Source organism: Primulina eburnea, chromosome 8 (genome assembly GCF_022965805.1).
Source record: "Primulina eburnea isolate SZY01 chromosome 8, ASM2296580v1, whole genome shotgun sequence".
NCBI lineage: Eukaryota > Viridiplantae > Streptophyta > Magnoliopsida > Lamiales > Gesneriaceae > Primulina > Primulina eburnea.
In genome coordinates this window covers 40257111-40283401 of record NC_133108.1, presented here as the reverse complement: position 1 = coordinate 40283401, position 26291 = coordinate 40257111, and the positions used below count along the sequence as shown (strand labels likewise).

The 26291-nt window shown below is 34.4% G+C and overlaps 3 protein-coding genes across 4 annotated transcripts; 1 reads left to right on the top strand and 2 right to left on the bottom strand.

Moving 5' to 3' along the window:
• Positions 1-7824: 7824 nt before the first annotated feature.
• LOC140839737 (sialyltransferase-like protein 2) lies at positions 7825-14257 on the bottom strand. 2 transcript variants are annotated; one of them, XM_073206661.1, is made up of 12 exons: positions 14014-14257; positions 13850-13923; positions 11782-11871; positions 11465-11542; positions 11147-11247; positions 10176-10368; positions 10011-10101; positions 9879-9943; positions 9629-9783; positions 9462-9543; positions 9022-9131; positions 7825-8346 (listed from the first exon to the last, which is right to left on the bottom strand). In XM_073206661.1, exons 1-12 carry the CDS (start codon positions 14099-14101, stop codon positions 8151-8153), a joined length of 1323 nt encoding a protein of 440 aa, XP_073062762.1. In that variant the 5' UTR covers positions 14102-14257; the 3' UTR covers positions 7825-8150. The 2 variants fall into 2 exon arrangements, with proteins under 2 accessions (XP_073062762.1, XP_073062763.1); XM_073206662.1 differs by lacking the exons at positions 13850-13923; positions 14014-14257 and having other exon boundaries at positions 11465-11526.
• Positions 14258-18928: 4671 nt separating this feature from the next.
• Positions 18929-19714, top strand: LOC140839736 (NDR1/HIN1-like protein 1). The gene has a single exon (XM_073206660.1). It carries the CDS (start codon positions 19008-19010, stop codon positions 19641-19643), a length of 636 nt encoding a protein of 211 aa, XP_073062761.1. The 5' UTR covers positions 18929-19007; the 3' UTR covers positions 19644-19714.
• Positions 19715-24774: 5060 nt separating this feature from the next.
• On the bottom strand, positions 24775-25371 carry LOC140839268 (uncharacterized). Its single transcript, XM_073205907.1, has one exon. It carries the CDS (start codon positions 25369-25371, stop codon positions 24775-24777), a length of 597 nt encoding a protein of 198 aa, XP_073062008.1.
• Between the last annotated feature and the right edge of the window lie 920 nt (positions 25372-26291).

Here is a 26291-nt window from a genome sequence, read left to right as displayed (position 1 = left end):
CATTCGAAAATAATACCTCCAGATTTTGGTGACATATATTTATTTATTATATTTTATCAATATTGTAATTGTATATTTGATTTGATAATTATTTATCATAATATAATTTTTTAAATATATATATTAAAAAATAATTCATAAAATAGTCTTGAAAATAAAAGTATGTATCTAATTGAATTTATTAATGATAATTGGACTTAAAAGTTATTTGAGCTAATCCGTTGGAATTAATTGTTAAATTTATTGTCGTGGAGAATGTTAAAACTGTAAAATATTGATTGCTCTGCCTATAGAAACTCGAGATATTGGGGCAAGCGTGATCAGAATGATGTCAAATTTAGTTGGTCAATGGTACTTGGTATCTTTGTTGTAAAATGCCCTGCCGACTTGCATGAATATGATTTTGGGTATGGATTACCAATGTTCAGTTTATTACACACGCAGGATGTGTGAAAACACGAAACGAGGCTCTACTAAATCCACCTGCCACCAATCCTAGGAGATTTTGTTAATGAGTTGTTGCAGAATAGGGATTTTGCAAGTTCATATGTGTAAATACTTGTGGATATAATTATATAAAATTTTAATCCAGAAACGATATATTGACTCATACTTGATGTGTCATGGAGCAACAGTTAATTAGATTGGCCAGCTTTTTCAAATTTATTGAGTGAAACTTAACATTTGGAACTAGATTATTAGATTGTTTAAACTTTGAACCTTGGATTGGGATGTTTTTGTGTGCTGATATTAGGATATAGAACAGTGTAACATAAAAACATAATAATACCATAATGTATGGTGTGTGAGTGTGTCTTACAAATGTAGATGAATGCCTTGCCTAGAGCAGTTAGGTTTCAGGAGGAGCATATTTAATCTTACCAAACCTTTTGCTTGATTCCTAGAGAGGGATAGCTTTATGGCTTATGCCCTCTAGTCTCAACAGAGTGATTGGTTCTTGAATGGTCGAAAGGACCAAACGACCTCATGCATGGCTATTGCAATGATGCATTGATTTAGACAACTAACACACCTCTCATGCTTAGGAATGAACATTTGGAGCATTATGGGTAGAACGGGTGATCCAACTATAACCAGTCCAACACATAATGTCGGAACTTGATAACTGATGTGGGACAACTAACTGCATTGGACAAAAAGTTCCTGTGAACTCTCCTATCTCTCGTGAAATTGACAAGATGCAGTATGGTCTTGTGGGTTTTTACTGCAGACAAGTTGACAAAGGTGAGGACTGTTGGTTGTTTTCTTCTTCTTAATTTACATTTTCTACATATTAATGTGATTCTTGTTTTGCAGACTATACTATGGCCCGTTTGTAAGGCTCAGTGTAGAAATTCAAGTACTTGCCATTTGTTGCCTTCGTTTTTTCTCTTTCATCGACTCCCTGCTTCTGCAGTCACTAGTTTCTTGTTGCTTGTGTGAGTATTAATGAGACATTTTGAGATCTTTGTAGTTGTTTCCGATTAAAATTCTGCTAATTTTTGTGTTTTCTTTGTGACCATCTTCGTGGATCAATCTCTTTAATTTACAATTGCTGTGATCTATATTCATCTTCCACAATTGCAACTTATTGGATCTCCTTTGTGCATGGACTTTTGTTCTTCCATATTCTTCAGAATATGACCTTTCATGGAATACAGGAATATATTGTGTATATGCGTGTGTATATGGATGTCGACGTATAAATAAATGTTTATGTATATATAGATTTCCTGTTCGTTCATGATCTAAGTTCATATTCTCATTTAGTCGCTGATACCATGCAATGCCAAGTTTGCAGGTATTTATGTAGCAGCGAGTTAATTTTTTTTATGTATCAGAAAGAACATTAACAAAAGTTTAGATAGGTTGTGCTGTCAAGAAATATGATAAAGTAAATCCTTTGCAGGAAAAAAATGATGTATGATATTATCTCTGTAGAATGAGAAAGTGTTAATCTGTTAAAAAATGTAAACTTATTCATGAACTTTCATGTCAACTCTACAGAAGATGAAGGTCTTGATCCATATATACTTTCCCGCATTTTAGAAGTTCTGGACTGTGCCTTCAGAGATGGACTTATCCAGATTGCGGAATACGCAAGTTTCCATCTAACTTTACTCTCAAGGTTCCAAGTTTATCCGGGTAATTTTATAATTGATCTCAGTTGTGTCTTACTTGTGATTGTAAGACACAACGATTATCCTTTAGCATCCTGTTTTGTTTGAATTGGAGAATTCAATTTTGTGTAGTGTATTTGACTTCGATCAAAGCTGACTACCTACTTTTTCTTTGGCACTCTGTCGCATATTGGAAAATCCACAATTTTGTCATTTGGTGACTGGTGCCTTGTGGACATCTCGATACACTTCTATCCCATTTCAATTGAATCTAAACTGGGATAGAAATTTCCACATTTGCTGATGAATTGTATCTGAATATATTAATCTCTATAATATCCATGTCCTTGTTTGTATTGGGTATATGATCTGTACTCCTCAAACCCCAAATGCAAAAAGAACAACAATTGTGGCTGGAGACACTTGCAATGTAACTACATTCACACGTCTAAACAACAAAAGTTATATATATAAAAAACTATATTGTTCAAAGTTTAGCCATAATTGTAAAACAAAGACAATATTTTCTGATACCTTCCTTTTATCTGTTTCAAAGCAGTAAAAAACTTGCAAATCTTGTTCTAGATGTTATGGCTTCTTGGGTTTCTGAGGTTAGCTCAGTGTTTAGTACTGTCTTTTTCATTCCTCTACCAACCGTTCGACTAGGGTATGTGCCATTACCTCTGTACTCCATCATATGAACAAAGATGGCAAGATGAGACAAATTCTGTTGTTATGCAAAATGCAAATAGAGACAGTGTTACAGAATCTGCTAACTTTACTGGTGTGCGTCTAGCTTTTACATCTTGAAAGTTATGAATTTTAACATAAAAACTGAACATTGCGGGTCAAAAGCTTAGAGGTTTTATCAAATGACGACTATAATATTGTATTCTAGTGTCGTACACAAATAATGCATTAATAATTTTGGCACCATCACCAAAACAAACTTGACGTTCGAGGAAAAATACAAAACTCAAAGTGCATATGATCGTTTGAAAGCCTATCAGTGGCAATGATGTGGCAGGATGCCCATAGCTTTGGAGCAGGCTCATGCAACTCTTCTGTCTCACCTTTGCTTGTGTGATGGATTGAAACATTTAGTCTAAAAAATGTTTACTTGGTCGACATATCTTAACTGATTTTTGTTAACCCTATATTTAATCTTGAATTCCAAGAAGGAAAACACCATGTAAAATATGAGGAAGAACTTGGGATTCCATTCAGCTATCTTCAAAATATTTTGAAGATTGAAGCCTACTTTTTAAGATGCAGAATGAAAGATTTCACTAATCAGTCACAGCTTCCGAACAATTTCCTAATCTTACATTAGACCATTGTCTGGGTCAGGTTTCGTTTGTCTATACACCAGAAATGAAGGACCATTGGTAAAGAACTGGCAGATGGTTCCATCGCAAATGTTGAGGTGCATCATGGAAGATTTATGAGCATAGGTACCTATAGGCAGCTTCAAGTTTGCTGTGAAATTATGAGAATAGGTATTTACAGATTTCGATAAACTTCATGTCTTTTGTGAAGCTTTGTTGATTTTTTAATTTTCTCTTGTGAGAGAGTCTCCCAATTCGTGACAGATGAAAACCATCTACTAGCACAGTAGTCAGATTCACCTTGGCCAGGATGACATTTCACCTTTCTTATTTAGGTGACGGTTTTAGTTTCTTTCTTGCTTGTTTTGAACCTGTGGTAAATGTGTATGCAAATCTTGTCTGTTGGCTTTTCTTCTGTTAGAAACATTTTCTTGTTCTAACATGTATTCTGTACTTCCAGAATGCCTTGATAACATGGACTTAACACTTGTCCATATAATTTGCAATGGATGCCTTGCTACTAGTATTTATAATATACAAATTTATTAGTAAAAGCTCGACTCGAGATGGTAAGCTTGATTTGAACATTGGTAAAGTCGTTCATGAGCAAGTACATCACTTTGGCACTTAGGGTCATACGAACTCCTATGTTACAATATAGATTCAATTTTCTGTTGTATATAAAGGGGAAAAAACATAACAAAAGAAAAGAATAAATAAAAAAATGCGTGATATATAGATATGTCATGATTCCAATAGTTTATTATAACTTAATTGCCAACGATGATAATCATCTCTGATTGCATGCTAATTCTAACCAATTTCATGAAGATCCTTTTGACGTTCTACTTTTGCATCATAGAAGCTCGATATCTTAGTTATGGAAGAAGGAAATTTGAAGGCGATTTGTTCAAAGAAAGACCATAATTTCTGATCTTCTTTCACAGGGGTGGCATATGTTAAACCGTTGAGGTCCTTGAGGATGTATATGTACATAAATACCAGTGTTCTAAAAGGCGCCGCCTAGCACCGCCTAGGCGGCGCCTAGGCGGCGCCTAGGCGGTGGGCGGTTGCCCACCGCCTCGATTTTTGGCTGGGCGACGGGGCTGGGCGCTGCCACATTAGGCGGCCGCCTAGGCGGCCCGGGCGCCGCCTAGGCGGGATGGTCGCCGCCTAGGCGGATAGCGCCCCCGGGCCGCCTAGGCGGGATGGTCGCCGCCTAGGCGGATTTGTTTTTTTTAAAAAAAAAATTGGGCCTTTAAAATCTTACTTTTTATCCAATGTACAATGTTTTCAAATGGGCCTAAGAGAGGAATGAGAAGGTTGTAGCAAACATATGATAGTGATTGTAGCAAACATATGATAGTGATTGACCAATATTAGTAATATATAAAAACGTATTAATATCTATATACTAAATATTATTAATTTATTATTGCATAGAAAATCACAATATTTTTGGGCTTAAAAAAAAACCGCCTAGGCGGCCGCCTAGGCCCCGCCTAAACGCCTAGGCGCTAGGCGGTAAGTGACCGCCCGCCTACCGCCTACCGCTTTTTAGAACACTGATAAATACATAATTTTTAAATCTTCTTTTATGTCATTGTATGTTAGATGTAAGAATTGTTCATGATTGTTAGAGTAAACTGATGTATTGTTTAAAATATTCGAGTTAACGGTTATCACAAGCTATAGTTTTTGGTAAAGATGTAATAGTTCGGTTCTACATTTGGTATTAGAGTCAATGTCAAAGTTTCGATTCTCATTGAGAACAATAATTGCAATTATTGAGAGAGATTGTTGGGTACACAATATATATATATATAAAATATTTTGGTTATGTTGTTAATTTTAATGTCCTTTTGGTAATGATATTAGTTGGATAAAATGAAGAAAATTATTAGCATAAGTTGATGCTATTTTTGTACTTGAGCTGATGTACGATTTAAGAAATTTGAGTTGTACGATTATCACCAAGTATAACTTTTGATAAAACGACGAGACATCGATGTACACAATATATATATATATATAAAATATTTTGGTTATGTTGTTAATTTTAATGTCCTTTTGGTAATGATATTAGTTGGATAAAATGAAGAAAATTATTAGCATAAGTTGATGCTATTTTTGTACTTGAGCTGATGTACGATTTAAGAAATTTGAGTTGTACGATTATCACCAAGTATAACTTTTGATAAAACGACGAGACATCGATATTTTTGCATTTTAGTTCTTAAACTATTTTCTTAATCATGGCACAAAATCTATTGCTAAGCATTACGTCACTTTCAAAATTACTGCCGAACACGTACTATCTTCAAATTACTCTATAATTTTTGTATCAAAATACTGGAGTTGTCTAATTCAACTAGACACAACCCATAAATTTTCTATTAAAGGAATTATATTATCTTCAGGAAATATCGTGAAAAGTACGTCGAGACTTTGAGTCAAAAGCGTGGAAAAAAGAGAATTATCGTCCCGAGAATCCCAACAAGAAAGGGCATTTTCCAAAAGCGTATGTGCTAAAACAGCGATTATAGGACCAAAAAGACAGACCCAACTGCATACAAACTTTTGCTTGGATCACAAGTAATTGCCAAAAGTATGCTGTTGAAGCCACTCGGTAAACCCCACGCAATCTGCATTTTCAATTCCAAAGATACCCCCATAGCCAAAATCTATTTCCTATAATACCCCTACAACCCCACGCTATATAAGACATTCCTCTCTTCGGTCATTCAGTTTTCTCCTTTTCTGGTCTATCAAAACATTGGTTAAAGTTGACGCCATGGTGGAGGACAGCGGCGGGCCGGCGTTTCCGGTGGCTTTCTTCGACGGGGAGAAGGAGATGAACATAGGAAGTGTGAAAATAAACCCTGCTTTACAGTACAAGCCGTTTCAACTCATGCTGAGCCAAAAGATCGGGATATCGCCTAATCAAATTTCTATTTACCTCGTCGACACGAGGAAGGTTCCGGCGCTGCCTTTCACAGAGTATCGCCGGAGAATCCCGATCACCGGGAAAGTAAACTTCGGATTGATATGTCGGCAGAAGGATTGTCGTTTCCTGGTTGTCTTGAAGAGGTCACGGAAGTCGAGGAACCGAAGGGAGAGAGTGACTAACGATGTTGAGTTCTCCGATTTCATCCTTGATCGGATCGAGTTTTCTGCACCACCTCCGCCTCCGAAAAGTCTAATCCTTTTGAAGCGGAACCAGCCTTCACCGTTTTATGACCGGATTCCGCAGTCAGAGCTGGCGGACTTGAATGATCAGTTGCAGAGATTCAGGTTTCAGAGAGAGAATTATCCGTTAGCGTGGGGTGAAAGAGAATTGAATCCGCCGAACTTTGGTTCAGGTTATGGTACCCACCTAAACCCAAACCTCAATCTGGATATGGATCCTTCCCGAGAGTTTGATGATTACACGAAAAACATCGAGGAGAAATTTTTCTGCGAAGATTGCGTGAATGCGATCTATGAGGGGAAAACGCCAGCGTTTCATCCCTGCATTAGAGACGCGGTAATTTCTCATTTTTCCACGCGGTCGGGCCCGATTAAACGGCCCATTAAACATCCTCTTTGATTGATTACCCATTGGGTTTTTATTATAACATCAGAAAATGGTCGGAATTCTGGTCGATCCACCCCCGTTATACTTGGTCACGATGATCTTGTGCAGTTGTATTGACTAGTTTGCCCTTGGATTTGGCACTTTGTGGCTGCTGTTTGTTTAAATGTTGGCAGAGTTTTTTGATTGGTTGGGCGACAATTTGTCTATAGTAGCTTTATTTTATGTTCCTTTTGCAAGTCCGAGCTTGAATCGGACCCCAAATATCTTGATCCATTAAATTGTGATGGGTTTATTTTTATGTTTCTGGTTGGACCGAGTATTATGCTTTTTGTATCTTGCGTTCTGATGTTTTTGGGCTTATAACCAGTATATATGCTGTGGCCCATTAAGTTGGACCAGCCCAGATACAAGTTTCTTTGTGTACATCAAAAGGTTGAGGGTGTATTTGATGGATTCGTATCGAGACAGTAAAAGCTCTAAATATAGATATATTTTTATTACAATAATTTATTTCATTAACTTTATTATATTTCAAGGAAAATATATCACACAATAGCATAAAGCTTTTCGGAGATATCCTCTCAAGTTCGCATTATTGACGTCTCTGCACGTCTTTTTCTAGATGATGGTCGCTATTGAATTTATAAGAACATATTTTCAGTTATTTTTTACTGTACCTAATTATCTGGACGTCATTTGCGTTTTCTTTTCTTTCTTTTTCTGGAATTTCTTGATTCGCTCAAGCATCCGAACTTTCATCCAGATCACGTTTAAAAAAAATCTTTAATGCATTGTGTCAACGTAAATAACTTCTTCACATTGACAAGGTGAAAGTCCAAGGAACAGTCCAACGAACAAGATTAAAAACCCTATAGACAACACGAAAAATACGAGTTCCACGAAAACCCGAAGAAAGGAGGACATTAATATGACAGTATTATCAATCGCAACATGGGATCATCTTTCGTGCCTTCTCTATTCAAAGATCCTTCAGATAATACCGCAAATCCTAGTGAAACGAATATGTCAGCACTGTGAAACAAGCGTTCCATTGTGGATGCTACGAAAAGAACGAAGACGTGCATGTGTCTGTGGCAGCATTCGCCTCCGAAACGAGTTTCATCTCTATGGGACTGTACACAGAAGACCATGTCCGGGATTGTGTTCCAAAGGATACATGGTGGCGTCTCTTACATATTTTTGGTGTTCGACTGCAGCTTTTCTCAAGCTTGACACCGATGCAAGTGAAGATTTTCCTTTGGGTTTCTTGGCGGTGATGGAACATGCAGCTAATGGATCCGAAGAACCTGCTCCAACCCGCCTATCAACAAGAAGAAACTAATGTATGAGTTTAGATCTAATTTTCATAAAAGAAATATTGGATTTAACCAAGGTCATCGCAAGTGTGCACCTTTATAGGAGAAAAATAAAGCTTAAAAGCGATAGGCTGACATCCGCAATACGCTTCATGGACAAGAATATGTGGCACGAAATTTAATGTTCTTTAATTTCATTTATTACAATTTGTCCAGGATGCTTCAACAATCAGGCATTTTAGCGTGTTTCGATCCTATAGTCTATTTCATTTGAAAATTGAGAAATATGAGTTTCATTTTAGCCTATTTTTGTAAATGGGCGCAAATGATTTGCTTGGAAATTGGAGAAAAATGGCAAGAACACAAATTTTTTACATCCAACCTCCTCAACCAAGATAATTGGCTTCGGGGCTCCATCCACTTGTAGCACCCAATGATGATAGGGAATTTTGCAATAATAAAATTTTTTTTGGTATGTTGAACCATCTAATTGTGGTAAAGAGAAAAATACCAAGAATTATATGGTCTAATTTAGGCAGTAATTTATCATTTGTACAGCTTACTCAAAATATCACGTGCAAAACGTATACAAAGATCAAATTGCAGATGATGAGATGAGATGAGATGAGGAATGAAATAGAACAGTACACAAAATTTAATTGAAAGCAACTGATGATTACCTCAACAATTTCTCTGATGCAATCCGAGCAGCAGAAACTAAACCGTGGCTTGGTACCCACTTCACAACACGATTGGGATCTGCCCGCATTGGAGAATGGATTTTGATAAGCTTATAACACACATAGAGAAAATATTAGACAGAAAATTTGTGATAGTGAACCCTCGTCATATTAAGTAAATGTGTCTCTAACTGATATAGTTAGCAGAGTAAACGGGAATAACACAAAGAACCATAAGATAATCACTCACAACATCTCAGCAACAAAGGGCAAGGCAAACTTTGTGATCAAACAAAGTTCTATTATATTCCTATAATTTATCAACGTGTTTAGGCAGTTGTGCAGATTTACGATGAATATGCAGGACAAGGCAATATCATCGTGTAAACCTAAATCATTTGTACAGCTTCAGCATTAAAAGATTTAAGTCTCGAGCTTACTCCAAGGCATTCCATCATCTGATAATAGGCCCTACCATGCAGAGGAGTATGGCCTTGTCTAGACTCTGAGAAATATCTGGTCCTGAGGTTATACAGAGGCTCCAAAATAAGAAACAATACAAACTTAAAACAAATGCATTCAGAAACTTCTTCCAATGGCTACGTACCATTCTTTGTAACCAGGATCGACAGTGAAACCATACATATCAACAGTGTCACATATGGAAAGAGCGAATTCAAGAGCCTTAAGTCCAGTACCTTTTGCAGCTGATCCAAATGATGATCCCAGCATGAGATATACAGGATTTAGTATTGGAATTTCCTAAAAGTAGAAAGATAAGTATTTAAAATTAGATTTTTCACAAATCACATAGGATCAAACTTAATTTACTAGAGTAAATTGGCAAGTATAAACACCTGGATCATCTTGTTCATGATATCGTGAATTGTAGTTTTAACAATCAAGACTTCCTTTCCTTTATCTGAAAATTCGAATTTGTTAACTTCCACACGAGAATAATGTTCAAGACTAGTGTATCATATTCATACCATACAACTCTGCAACTTTATCAAGAGCTTTTGCGGAGCCCCTATTGAGAAGGCGGAACGTACTTTTTGTACCTACATTTTCTGAAAAGTTCTGCATAAAGCACAAGACAACGGTGAGAGCATGTGGATATCACAAGAGGAAGTTAAATAAATTAGAATGACAACCTGAATAGGTGCTCCATTTTCTCTCAAAACCGCGTCATAGCTATCTATTTCTTTGCCAAATTTAGTTTTCAAAAGATCGCCAGAGTTACCAATAACAGCACATCGACCAAATTGCCTTGGTACGTAAGGTGGTCTGTCTGGGAGCACCAGAGCAAGTTTCTCCATGCACAAAGTTTTATTCTTACATCGATTCCTGCAGCAAAAAAAATAAAAATCGATTCCTGCAGCAAAAAAAATAAAAATCGAACTTGGAAGGTGGAGGGATAGAGTGCATACGAACCATCTACAATTACTGAAAAGTAGCATTCATATTCATAATTGTTCAGTGCACCAAATGTTTATTCGCCATATTAAAGCAATAAGATTGAGACAATAAGAAAAACCGAAGTATATCTGGAGAGCAAACAATCACGAGGTTGGGCATCAAATTTTTCTTCAAATAAAGCCTGTTAAACACCATCTCATCATTGACGGTGTTACAGGTCTATATGGAAATAGTTACTCAACAATGGGTATTTAAGGAGGTGATTGTTCAAAAAGTGGTATAACAGCTAAATATGTAACACTAAGCCTCTCTTTTTACAAAAAGACGTGCTATGTACAAATCAAATAATATTGTTTGTTTTTTAAAAATTTCATTAGGAGGAACGAAAAGTAGTAGGCATCTATCGGCATCAGAAATGTAGTGAATAAAACAGTATTCAGTAATCGGCAGAAATTTATTGTCTTCGCCTACAATGATTGACATTAAACTCAATAAACTACAAAGAATCACGCCTACTTACAAGATACCAAGGACACACAACTTGGAGAAGTCAATCGAATCATTATTCTATTATCAACCACAAACATCAACGCTTATGATTTGAAGTTCATTTTATGCTTCTGAACCTCTGCTCCACTTATTCAAAGCTTACTATAATGGGCATTTGTACATATAATGGGTTAGCACCTCGCAGCATAATACTTACAGAAGTACACCCTTATTGATCCTCTGCCAGGCATATTCCTCCCATCCATTTGGCAAAGCATCAATGAATTCTCGAGTTAGTACCGTGGTAGTATTCCTGACCTGAGCAAGTCTTCACTAAATAACAAAACAATTGTTGCAGATAAAATAACATTCTAAAAGAAACAGATATCAAGAGCTCCAAAATGCAGACATCATACAATGAAAAATGAGAAGGAAATTTATTAGACTTGTGAAAATACAAAAACAATGCACTAATCAATTGACAACAGGCTTTACTCTGTAAGATAGTACACATATTTGCAGATTGAAAACTGACCTGTTCCCATGTAGCTACTGCTTCACATAGATCAAAATCAAATGACAGCCCTTCAAGTTCACCTGTTTTAGGATCTTTCTGTTCAGAAGTTTAACATATGAACTTTTGTGAGAAAGCTGGATAAGATTTTTAAATATGATGAATTTATCCTTGCTACTAGCTAAAATATTAGAAAATATAACTCTGTTAAAACCATATATCTCTCCAAATTCTAGAAGGCAGACCAAGTAAAATCAGGAAGGCCATCATGTATGTGGTTATACACAAGAAAACATCATGACTGCTGGGGGCAATTTTAATCAAGCTAGGAAACATACCCATTTTGGAGTTGTATCACTGGGAAACTTCATAGAAATCTCACAAGGGTCCTTTCTAATTAATGCTTGTAAACCTAATCCATTGGCATTCTGCATTATGTAGAAATATATTAAGTGTATTACAAAAATAAAAGTTAAAGCAGTAAAACTAACACATGATCGTGAAGCTCTCAAAGTGAAATAGATACACATTATACAAGACAAAATCTCAGTTAAATTGTGGGGTTGTACCATTGATGCACCAACTATACCAATAAAAAGAAGTACATATATCAGAATCTTGATAAACTCGTATTTTCTGCTATCTCTATAAACCACCATAAACTCAAATCATACAACGAAAATGGCAGACCATTTTTCTTTTTTGACATGAAAACCATAGTAAGAGCCAACTAAGAAAGATAAGTTTGCATCAGAGGAATGAACTAGCAGAAACACTTCGAAGGATGAGCGTTTGGATTCTGGAGTAGCCTACTTAAGTTTACAACCACACACTCGCTTTACTACTGTAAGACTCTCTGCCCATCAAGAGCGATCCATCAAAATGCATCAGTGGCACCAATCAAATCAACAACAAATTGTAGCAAAAACAAGGCAAGTTAATGTAAATATAATTTTTTCTCACCTCGAATTCAAGATCCTAACTCCACATAAACACACAGAAAAAAAAAAACAGTTTTAGAAACTAAATCAAAATAATAAAAAAACAGTTCTACATTTTCCTATTAAGATAAAGCAAAAAAATTGCGCCAACCAAGACTCGTTCAAATTTCCTAAATTTCCACATATATATACAAACATAAAAAAATTAATTAAAGGGTGATGATTAAAAAATCATGGTGCTCGGTGAATGTTTATTAAAAAAAGTCATTAAACACATTTTTCCAATAAAAGAAGGAACGCGCACAATTTTTAAACAACGAGAGGTTGAACCTCTAACAAGAGTTACTTAAAGTCGGATATATAACCATCTAATCTCTTTTGGTTGGGTGGGTCAGTGGAGTTCAGTAAAACAAAGCACTGCTGTCCACTTTCAAACACAACAATCTGATCAGCACAAAAGATCAGAAAAGCCTACAAACATGAATGCTCATTATCTAATCACCAAGCCAAAAAGTGATAAGTCGTGATGGGCCTAAGACATTGAATAACACTGCTTGAACTCAACCTACTGGATCAGTAAACGCCGGCTTTTATCTAGTAAGTGCTTGTCCCATAATTCAAAGTTGGGAAAGAGTACCTGATAAAACTCTACAAAAGCTAACCAAGTCAAGCACATAAACTCAAAATTAACTACGAAGAATTACGGGAGCTCTCCTTATGCATGAAGTTGGAAAGTTAATGGGAGGATATAATTAGTGCAATTTTAGGATAACATTGACAGTAAAAAGCTCAGAGCTCACACCCCAATAGTCCATCTCCAACCACCACAAATACCAAATTCAATTCTTAAGGCAAGCCCCATAAACATTTACTTTCTAATATCTTCCATACTTCTTGAATTCTAATACATTTTTAATCTCGGCCTTACCATCCAAATTCATTGTTCAGAGGTCACCTGAGGGATATTCCTGTGATTGGAAGGAGTTGACGTTTGCAGATCTTACCAATCTTTCTAATTATGGATCAGATAGCTAAATTCTGTTGAACGTCTTTATAAGGTTACTTGAAAGCTTGAGAACATAAATGTGATGCTCACATCTCTCACTGCATTAGTTCATCCAACTGCTACAAATACACAATTAATTAATGACATACGAAGTTTAAACCTTTCATTGTTCAAATTATCTGCGCTTTCAAACCTTTCCTTTGCAGATCTCATTATCTAACATCAAGGAATTTCCACCGTTCTGTTTTGGATGGCATTCCTCCTCCCTTCACTATGTTCAAATCTTTATAAGAGATAACAATCTTTAACAGTTTTTTTTATTTTATTTTCAATCGCGGCATATTATCTATTTCATTGCAATTTTTATCAAGCATTTATATATTTATAAAACAATGAATGATAAAAATGCAAAAACAGAATCATCAAATTGTAAAGAAAACGATAAACGTAAAAACTCACCACACACTTTTTGAAATAACTTCGCAATGATCCCAAGGCTTCCAGATCTTCGCTAGAAAGATTATTTGGCCCCTCTGCGCATGAATCATTGACAGAAAACCACATTTATTCCATAAGAAAAAGGAAAAATATTGAAGCAATAAATTTTACGCACAAATTCATACCTGGATCGGAAAAACCAACGATGTTGATGAAAATGGCTGCGAGCCCAGATGCCAAAGCAACCAAAAAAACAAGTTGTAACAGCCTCATCTGAAACTGAATTTAGGCAGAAAACAACCATCGACAGTTAATTAACAGATCAAAGTGATGAACCGAAATTCCAGTTCAGTAGGCGGAAGGAGGCGACTGAGGGTTATTTCTTCATCACACCCATGTATTCTCGTATAATATCAGGTACACCCCTAAACATTTTCTTGTATGAAATTTCCTATTTTCTTAATAGCACGGATCTCAATTTGTGAGACGGGTCAACCTTACCCATATTCACAATAAAAAAGTAATACTCTTAGCATAAAAAGTAATACTTTTTCATGAATTATCCAAATAAAGATCCGTCTCACAAAATACGATCCGTGAGACCGTCTCACACAAGTTTTTGTCTTTTCTTAAAAACATTTTCTCGTATTAAACAAATTTGTCGCCTTGATTTAAACTGCTTTTAAAAAGTAGAGAATGTATGTGTGTGTGTGTGTATATATATATATATATATATCATATTACATCATGAATCAATTGTTCATGTCGTTAAGACGACCATTAACACTAGGGGTGTCAATTCGGGTGAGTTGGGTAAGGTTGAACAATAGTACTATTCAAAAATTGCTCAACCTGAACCCGAGTCAACTCAAAAACTCTCAACCTGAACTCGAATCAGCACAATCAACCCGATTTTGAATTTTTTAAGGAAAATTAAATAAAATTCAAAAAAATAATATTTTAATTTAAATACATAATAACAAAAGCTCCCTTATATATATGATTTAAACTTAAAAGTCTAATTGTAGAAAAATAAAATATATTTACTAAATCAAATAAACAATTGTTTAAAAAATAAAAAATGTTCAAAATAAATATTAAGTTATGAAAATTTATGATATAAATATACAATAATTTTTTTCAGACATATAATATATAAAAATGTAGGCAATATTTATTAATTATATATCTTTTTTAAAAAAAATTAAAATTTTCGGGTCAACCGAACCTAACCCGATCATTTTTTTCGGGTCAGCTATTGGGTTCAACTCGGTCTGACCTGAACCCGAAAACCCCAAACCCAAATTTGATTTTTTTCGGGTTGAACCATGTCGGGTTAGTGGATCGTGTCTGATTTTGACACCCCTGAGACTGAAATATTATATCAAGATTACTTCACTTATAATCCAGTCTACAAGGAGAATGATTTTCACAGGCGATTTAGAATCAGGAGATTTTTTTAAGAATTGTGAAAATTTTTACAAACCAATCTGTCTTGCTTTGTCCAACGAAGGGATGAAACCGATAAGCTCGGTTTATCACCACTTCAGAAAGTTTTGACTACGATCCGACTGCTTGCATTGATGTTTCAAGCGATGTTGTGGATGGAATACCTGAGGATGGGTGTATCGACAACTTCGGAATGTTTGAAAATATTTTCAGGGGTGTATGATATATTTACCGAGTAATATTTGAGGCGACCAACACATGTGAACGTTGCTTGAATAATTGCTAAAAATGCTGAAAGATGATTTCTCGAGATGTTTGGAAGCCCATGCACTGGCTTGGAAGAATTGTCCAACAGCTTGGGCAAGACAATATCAAAGTGGACACCGAAAAGAACATTCAATCATACCACATACTGTTGCGTCGAGAGATTTATGGGTCTGACATGCATATTTCGGCTTACCAATATGAAACAATGACATCAACGTGGTGGAGAGGTCCAATTTGTTCTTAAACCTTGCAAAGAGTGAAGCTTCTCCAGTGCTGTTTGAGGTGAACGGGAACAAGTAAAACATGTGTTACTAGCTCGCCGGTAGTAGTTATTCTTCTTGAACTGCCTTTGTGAAAACCATATCTCAGCCTTTTTACAAAAAACATAGGATTTTTTCACGGTATTAAGAGAGAGTGAGAAAAGATGTTGAATGAGTATTTGATATACTCCAAGCATGCTGGCATATAGTGAGAAGTTCAACTTGCATGTGTGATATAATTTATTAAGATTATATAATGAAAACTTGTATGATTCTCCATAAAACGAGTGTTGATGACGAAATGAATAATATGTTGAAAGATCATGATTTCATAACTCGAGATGATGAATATATACCCTCATATTCAACGCCTTTATGGAGCGACATGTCAGCATTCAGAACCGAGAATTACACCATAGACTCTAAAAGGAATTGGTCGAATATAATTGAGTACATGGAGATGCATAGTTGAATTATTTGTAATTTTTAATCACGAGTAATTGTATTCTTTTTATTATGTATTAAATTTTAGTTATGTGTAATTGTATTTTTTAATTGTGTGCAATCGTAATTTTTTTCAATTATATGCAATTTCATTGTGTTTTTTTTAAATACAAAGTAATTAAGTGGAATAAAAAATAATATTTCGATATCAATTTTGCAACATTATCTCACTATTGTAGAAACATACAATATTATCAACACTGTATCAGCATTATCTCATCTTTAAACATGCACCGAAGAATTTAATCAAGTGTCTAACACAAACACACCAATAATAACACAATGTTTTTATTCCTTTAATTCGATTTAAATTATCGGATTCAATTATAAATGTGTAAACTTTCTAAAAATATATTCTAAATCTCCGACTAACAAATATTTTGCAATTAAATTAGATTTAAATTCAGACTTCAATTAATCATTATTTTATTATGAGTGGGTCTCATGTGAGACCGTCTCACGGATCATAATCTGTGAGGCGGGGTCAATTTTACTCATATTCACAATAAAAAGTAATACTCTTAGCATAAAAAGTAATACTTTTTCATGGTTGATCCAAATAAGAGATCTGTTTCACAAATACGACCTGTGAGACCATCTCACACAAGTTTTTGCCTTTTATTATTATTAGATGTATACATCATCTCTTGGTAAACCCAAACAAAGTTTATTTCTAAAATAACTCTTCAAATTTAAAAAAAAAAAAAAAAAAAAACCCCCACATGCATGGAGAACAGGAGAAGACACTAAAGTGGATTCAACGATATTATAAATTATTTAACATGTCACAGAGAGAATTTTGATGCATCAGAACTTAGAAGTCAAGCATTCGATCCAAAATATAATGAATTCACGAACTTTTTCATACCTATCGAGGATTGAAGTAATATATAACTTATGATCATTCCATTTCTTACAAATTCAGGCAAAATTTTCTAATAATCTATTACATTTTTAGGATGCTAAACAAAGCGAGAAGAATATTTGAAGAATGAGTATTTATCCATCTTAGATTAAATACGACCTTACCATTGCGCTGGCTGAAATATATATTAAACACAAACTTATATAAAAATTTAAATATGACATATAATAATTTTTATATGATATATAATTTATAAGATGTATAATTTATTATATATACTATTACACAGATGTAGTGTTGCATGCTTATACAAAATAATTCATCAAGGTAAAATGAAAAAAAAAATATAAAAATATATAGAAATATATGATAAAGAACAGTTTGGAAAAGTGACGTTTTGTAAATTAATAGTCATCAAATGACAATAGATGTACAAGAATTTTACAAAAGTGGCATTTTCACAAATAAATAGTAATCAAATGAGAAAAAAAATGGAAACTGACGATACGAACATACTAAACCCTCCTCAAACTTACCGGAGTATTTAGATAGATATGTATTCTATGATGGGTGATGCGATTCGGGTGAATCGAGTGAGCGGAGTCGGGGTAATCCACCGGATCTGATGTGTGTTATGTTTAAGGAAATGAGCGAGGAGATGAATCTCTGAGCTATAGCTTCTACTATGACCTGCAGACTAGGAGATGAACTCGTGAAAGGGCGTCAGAGGGGTGTCCGGCGTGATCACTCTGATGTTTAAGTCAGCAGGTGAAGATGATAACCAGTGTGGTTTTCAGAGAAATCAAGACTACTTGTATAAATATGTGTGAGGGTGAATTCTCCAGAAAACCAGAGAGGGATCCAGAATCCAACCCCTTAAATGAGAAGTATACCTGTAGGTACCTTGTTTTCAGTGTCTACTTGCTAAGTATGGTAGGGCGGTTGCCCATACCTGATTTTGATGACTTCTCTGACACGTCAAACTTATGTTGTTCTGACAGATAATATTGACCATATCAATATACTCGAGTGTGGTGCGCTTCTCGAGGTAGCCCGGGTAGAAGTTTTCGGGAACTTGCATGAGAGCCCGGGCTTTTGGTTGCCCGAGGAGTAGAGCTCGGGCTTCTCCCTGCCCAGTTGCTGAAGAAAGCACTCTGCATATTGACCTTGTTTTGGGAATCCATTTAATATCTCAGGTAATTCATAACCCGGACTTTTATGGATGTATCAATGGAAATGTGTATTTTCTTATGCGCAATCGATAAACTCTGGATATATAAAATAGTTTGCAAAATGCAAACCCCACTTTAGATAAACATATCTAACACCAAAGAGATTAAAAAAAACACACACACACACACTTTTATGTTGCATTTATATGAATGAATTTAAAATATATGAATTTTAATTATGTATATTGTTAACGATGAATAATAGATGAAATCTTAAATCCATAACTTATTTATTTATACATTATTTACACAAAATTATGAATTTCAATTGCTTTCATAATTAACACGAAACATTATATAAACATAAAATTTATTATCTTGTTTTTTTAAAACTAAAAAATATATATTTAAAATCAATAAATTTAAAATACATTAATCCAAAAATATCCTGATAGAATTCGATTTGGAATTTTGGTCTCAAATTAACATTCTCTGCCGACATTCCTATGTTCCAAAAAAAAAAAAAGCACTATACTGGAACATTATGATATTATTATAATTATATAGACGTGATTTCATTATTCAAAAACCCCGTCTACTTTACGGGTACCACTCGGCCACTCCCCTCCCCCGCCGAACAGCACTCCACCGACGCAGAAGCCATGTGTTCCGGCAAGGTATGCAGCCACCACAAGAACGAGCAGCGCAATTCCGTGTTGCGGTGCTGCGCCTGCCTCCTTTTCTTTATCTTCCTCATCCTGCTCACAGTCCTGCTCATCTGGGCCATCCTCAAGCCAAAGAAACCCCGATTCACCCTCGAAGACGCCACCATCTTCACTCTCAACGTCTCCGCACCCAACGTCATCTCCACCTCCGTCCAAGTCACCATCAACTCCCGCAACCCCAACTCCAGAATCGGCATTTACTACGACAAGATGTACGTCTACGCCACCTACAGCAACCAGCAGATCACCTTCTTCACCGTCATCCCACCGGTCTACCAAGGTCACAAGGACGTCAACGTATGGTCGCCGTTTGTCTACGGGAGCGACGTCCCCATCGCGCCGTACAATGGAATCGCACTCTCCCTGGTACAGAGCAGCGGTGCCCCCATCGAGATGACGATCAAAATCGACGGCCGCTTGAAATGGAAAGTCGGGTCCCTTACAACGGGTCGGTATCATATCCATGTGAACTGCCCCGTTAGCATTAAGCTTGGAAATAGCAATAGCACGGGAATCATAGTCGGTCATGGAGTTAAGTATCAGATTTCACAGCGCTGTAGCGTTAGTGTTTGATCACAAACAATTTATATAATATCGTAAGTGAGAAAAATAATTTTAAACCTTTATTCTTTTTGGTGGTGTGATTTGATTTTCTTTGGTTTTCTTGTATATTATGCACAAGAATAAATTTCCCAGAGTATAAAATTTGTATGAATCAATTATTTATTTTAAAAAAAACTTTTTGATTAATATCGTTATTATTTGATCGGTTCTTAGAAGATGTGAGCTGGTTTTATCATTATGAACATTTGTTTCGAACGAAAATGACAATCCATGTGAGGGCATTGGTTCAAATTTAAGGCAAAAATTTGTGTGAGACGGTTTCACGGGTCGTATTTTGTGAGACGGATATTTATTTGGGTCATCTATGAAAAAAATTAATTTTTATGCTAATAGTATTACTTTTATTGTGAATATTAATAGGGTTGACCCGTCTATCAGATTAAGATCCGTAAGACAGTCTCCAATGAGATTCACTCCCAAATTAAATACGGTTATAATGACAAGTAAATTAAAGAAAAATTATAATCGATTTTAACAATTTCTTTCAATTATAATAATAATCCATCCTATTTAATTAATTTAATAATCATCCGTTTATGTCATGCTTGTGTACATAAATTTATCTATCTTGTTTGCACAAAAGGTCAAAAAAAAGGAAGACGTCAGTTTTTGTATCTTTTGACATTGCAATTTTGTTTTCAATCGGCAGTCGATCCACTTACGTAAAATAAACCATGCATTGGCAGCATAATTAATATACATTAATTATTGAAAAATGAAAATTTACCCCCAAAAAATTATGTGATTATTGTTTGTTCTAACAAGAATGATGAACGTTATCATAGTCCAATAAATCGCATCCAAATTCTACATTTATGTTTCGAATTTTTGTTTCTCATTATTTTTTTTTCAGAAAAAATATATATATATATATATTGATTTTGCGTGGTAATATGTCATCACATGCAGAAGACAAGACATTTGAAGTTGACTTGTCTATTATGTGGAGATGTAGGGGCCATGGGACTTGCTTCGATTCGTATAGAGGGTGGTGGGTTCCAATTTCACATGGCAACCTGCTGATATTTTTTGTTTTATTATTATTATCTTGATTATATATTGTCCACCTTCAATTTAAGATCCTGGCATATCTGAAAATGTTCTAAAATTTTAAAGCTATTATATATATATATATATATATATATATATATATATATATATATATATATATATTGTTGTGTTAAAATTTATCGACGCACGTGATGTTAAAATGGTCAAAATTATTATTTTTTAGCTGCTGATCAAATGATGATTCAAACAACGATATCCTCTCTTGATTACTTACTATTTTATTGTAGAATATAATTTGTGTTTTTATAAGAGTCGTTTGCAAAATATAGGTTTTATGTTTTGCTAGATGCACTAATTGCCATGTTCGAAAAGCAATCAAAATGTGACGTTTAGTGGATGAGCTGTTTAAAAAACTTGAATTATAATTTTATCACGAACTATATTTTTTAGTAAAATGAGAAAAGTTCGATTGTACAATAGAAAATATTATGTGAGTTTTAAAAGACGTGATGAAGAACTTCCAAGAGATATCGATGAACTCCACCACCAATTAGAAGTAAACATTTTCTTGTATTTGTTTGTATATAGGGGCGGAGATAATCCTTGGGTTAGGGTGAGCTCCAACCCCACCTATTATTTTTTTATAAAAAAATTAGTAAATTTAAATTTTAAATTTATGTCAACTCATCTTAAAAATAGAATAAGTTTTTTATTAGTTTTTTTAGTCTCGTATTTAAAAATTAAAAATAAAATAACTCTTACAAATCATAATTCATTATTGTGTATTGGTTATTTTATTGTCATATGTTATGAAATTATACAATTTTGAGATAAAAATTCAACGACCATAAAATTATATTGAGTATTTAGTTGTGATTATTCGAGTTGCAATAATATTGTTTTATGATATATAGGAATTTTAGAATTTGAATTTTTACCATAAAAATCTATTGTTGTATATTTTTGAAATAATAATCAATTAGTTGAAATATTTGATGATTATTGATGTGCAATTAATTATTATTGGGTTTGTTTTGTAATTTTTTATTTATAATAACCGAAAATTGAAGAAGTATGAAATTTGAAAAAAAATATTTGTTGTAAAACTTTTAGAATATTAATTTTTCTAGTTAAGTAACTCACGGAATGAAAAAAATAAAAACTATCAAGTTATTTTTAAACCAAATGAGCATATATCAACAAATAACGAGTACACATCAATTACATTTTATTAGTGAACAAAATATCGGTTTCAACCAAAATAATAGAATAAAATGAATTAATTTGAAAATTCGATTTGGTGTTGAGGTGCACTAATTGTCTTTACTCAATCGAGCGATCGAATCATTATGTTTGGGCTGATGTGCGATTTAAAATATTTGAGTTGTATCATCACCACCAGCTATAACTTTTGGTAAATCGACAAATATTTGGTCCTACATTCGGTTTATTCGAAAGTTCAATTTAAATTTTTGAAAATATAGGTTAGTTTGGTTCAATTTCAGTTTTTAATATAAAAGTTCGATTAACATAACAAACTACACTTTTATAATAAAATTAATATTATTAAATTTTTTAATAAAGTTTATAAAGATATAAATATGACCATTTCTAAAAAAAATTGTTAGATAATAGTATTATACTCCAAATTATTTTTAAAATAAATAAAATTTAAATTTATTTAATCCAATTTTTGTATTGCATATTAGTTAAAACATAATTATTTTTTAAAAAAATTCTAAAATTTCAGTTAATTTTGTTATTGACCGAAATAATCGATTTTTTCGATTTGATTTGTTATGTTTTCGTAGTAAAGTTCGGTCAGTTTAGTCTGTCGAAAAAAATTTCGGTTAATTCGATTTTAGAAAATTTGGTTCGTTTTTAACTAAACATATTACTGTCTAACACAAGATGGAGTCAATCATATGTACTTATGAATCATGGCTCCGCACGTGTTTGTATATATTCATGTTTGATGTATATATATACCGAAAATGTAAAGTTTGAAGCTCTTGATTTATTATTATGGAGATATTTGTTGCATCCGTTTTATGGATTTATCCATATACTTCTCAAGTGCACCTTAATAAACATTCTTTCTAAGTAATTGTATATGTAACAATCTATAAGAATCGAACACACAACATACGCGTGATACCAGATGTTTTCATTTATTAAAAGTGTTTTTTTACGAGATTATCACATTGATATTATCAATTGGGGTATGAACTTGTCGGGAATTTTTTGTTTTCCGATTAGAATTTTTCCGGCTCGTTTTAATTCATTTGATTTGTTTCGATGAAGTTGATGAACTTGATGACTCTGTTCTCATCGTTCATACTTCATTGGATTGCACTTATTCTGATATTTTACGTTAAATTTTTTAAAAATGGAAATTAATTTGTACATGGTTACGGACCAGCCAGCCCAAAACCAATTTAAAGGCTCTGGTCCACAGAAGCCAGCCCGATAAACCGGTCCTGATCCATTCGTTTATGCGAGGTTATGCTATTATCAAATATTGTTTATATTGTAATGTTACATTAAGATGGAGTCGTTGGATTTGATGTGGTATTTTAATTTGTTAAAATAGAATAAAAAATTATTATTAATATTTTCTTAATTAATTTTCAAAATCAATTTGTTTTTGTATAAATAAATCAGTATTCATGATGACGTATGTACTGATAACTACTGCTTACCGGGAGGACCTTTAACTGCTGTGAATATGGTTGTAAATGAACCAAACTGTTTGTGAGCTATTCGAAGCTCGGTTCGATAAAAAGCTCGTTTGAGTTTGTTTGTTAATCATATCAAGCCAAGTTTAAGTTCGATATTGATCTCGAAAATTTAATTAAACCAAACTCAAGCCTAAAAATATTCGGCTCGTGAACCAGCAAACATGTTTGATAATGAGCTCGCGAACTCGAGCTCGGCTCGTTTAGGTGGCTCGTAAGCTTGAGCTTGGCTCATTTGTTGAGTCGACAAATAAAAATATTAGTACTAATGTCAATGGAAGGAATTGAACACAAGACAAATAAAAATATTAGCAAGAATGTTATTATGAACTTTGCATGATAGTTGACTAGCTATTATTGAAGATTATTTTATAATTCCCGATTTTAATAGATTTTCTAACGTCCTTCATACTTTCTCACCAGACTTAGTTGAAGTATTAAAGGGGTGGAATTATTTCATTATTATTTTATGGTGATATCAGTGTATGATGAATATTCTAGATGTATTATTTTGGAATGTTCAATAATATACTGATTTATGTTTTTTTAACTCTCGTTTGTGTCTTTTTGGTTATTTATGAATGACTTTACATTTTTTGCCTAATTTAAATTATTTTATAAATATATTTAATTTTTAATAAGCTCGAATCAAGCTCAAACTGAAACTCAATTCAATGTTTTACGAGCTAGAAAACGAGCCTAGCTCAAGCCATGCTTGTTAAACATGCTAAACGAGCTATTAATGAATCAAGCTCGAGCCCGGCTTGATTAACATGCTAAACGAGCTTTTAACGAGCCGAGCTCGAGCTTTCCCGAACTTGGTAATTTCAAGACAAACCGAGCTCGAGCCTGATAATAAAAGCTCGAATCGAGCTCGAGCCGAAAACAATCTTAAACGAGCTAAGATCAAGCATGATACTATTTGGTTTTGTTTAGATCATTTACATCTTAGCTGTGAACATAAATAGAAACTTGAGTTTGAGTTCTTTCATTCATTCATTAAATAAATTTGAACATTCGAGTAAAATTTTTAGCAACAGATATTTATTTTCAAATTTTTTTGACTCGAACACAACAAACTTGAGCTCTAATTCGAACAACAAATTTTAAACTGCTCGATTTTGGAACAAATATGTAGCTCGAATATATCAATTCAAGCAGAATTTGAGCCTTAAAATTTCATTCATATTCAGTTCGATTAACTTTATCTACACATCTAATGCCCACTAAAGCAAAATTACAGACCAAATAAAAACACTATTTTTTTTTTGGATTTGAACAAAATTAAAAACACTACTTGGATCTAAACGATGCCGTTCTACGTCTGCTGATTAATCAGTTGACCAACTATTGACCACTTCGTGAGCTGGGGAAGCAGAGGGGGTGAAATACATAGGGGAAGCACAAGGAGTGGAAAACGGCGTCCTATCATCAATCTCCACCACTACCGCCGCCGGATCTTCCACCTCCTCCAAGCTTACCCTCACTTCTTTCTGTTCAGATGGCGAGTCCAAATCCTCCTCTTCTTCTTCTTTAATGGTGAACAAAAATCTCGGCGGCCCAAACACACTTTGTGTTTTCAACATATCAATGTCGATGAGTTCGATATCTGATTGCTGCTTCGAATCATGATCGCTGGTGGAATCGGTGGGAGTTATGGAGCTACGATCGAGGCGGTAGTTCGATCTAAGGCAAAAGAAGTAGAGCAGCTCCTTAGAGGAAGCCAACGAGGACGATAAAGCCTTGCCCGACGAACATCGGATGAGATTATCTCCGCCGGAAACTTCACTCACCGTGTTAGTTTTTTTCCTGAAGACACGGCGGCGCCATAAGAAGTAGTAGAGTTCGGCAAGGAGAACAACAAGCGAAACCACGAAGATTACAGTCAGTGCAGCACCTATCTTGCTTAACCCGCTGCCGCCACCCATTTCGGTAAGCTGAGGATATAGTTATCCCTCCGGTGGGTGGTTGAATGGTACTATAGTAGTGGTGTGCAACGGACTAGTTTGAGTATAGGTGGCGAGTGACGTGACATGCAGCCGTTTAAAAAACTTCAAATTTAATGCGCGCTTTCAAATTTATTAACAAAGAGACCAATTACACCAGTAGGTCAATAAAGACCGACAGGAGGTAAGGTGAGATTGATGTAAGCTAGCCCAAAAACCAATGCAGCCAAATTTCAACTGGTGAAGTTTTTAGTTTGATAATTTGCTAGACCAAGGGCCTGAATAAAGCCCATGAAAAACGGATCATTGAATTGTAGTTCTCAAGGGGTCCATAATTTAGTGCACTTCGAAAGGTGAGCAAGAAAATGTGTCTGGGACTGTGATAGTTTGCACTTGCGAACATAGGGCCTGCTATCGGCTACGACAGGAGCTTCGATCGACAAAGGAGCAAAGTTTTCAATGGCATGAACCACGTTTATGGTATATGTTTCCACGATCCATTGGTTCCCTCTCCAAAGCAAGCATCTTCCATGCATGAGACTTGCCCTGACAACACACACTTCAAATAGAAAGACCGAGAATCGTCCCGGTAAACAAGAGGCCTTCGCAAACAAAACCACCCCCTGGGAATCCCGAACCACAATTCCTACCCTGAACGAGGGAGTAATTTTTTTTAAATAAATCAAATTTTTTTTAAAGGAACAATTATTATTCAGAAACAGAGTAATTATCATTTCGTCATCTACTATGTTTTTTTTTTAAAAAAAAATTATAAATATTTCTCATATAATATAATATAATATAATATAATATGAAATTTAAAAGTCATTAGTTTATTAGATATACTAACGATGTTGTCAGTCAAATATATACATGAATATTATGTATTTAACATATCATTT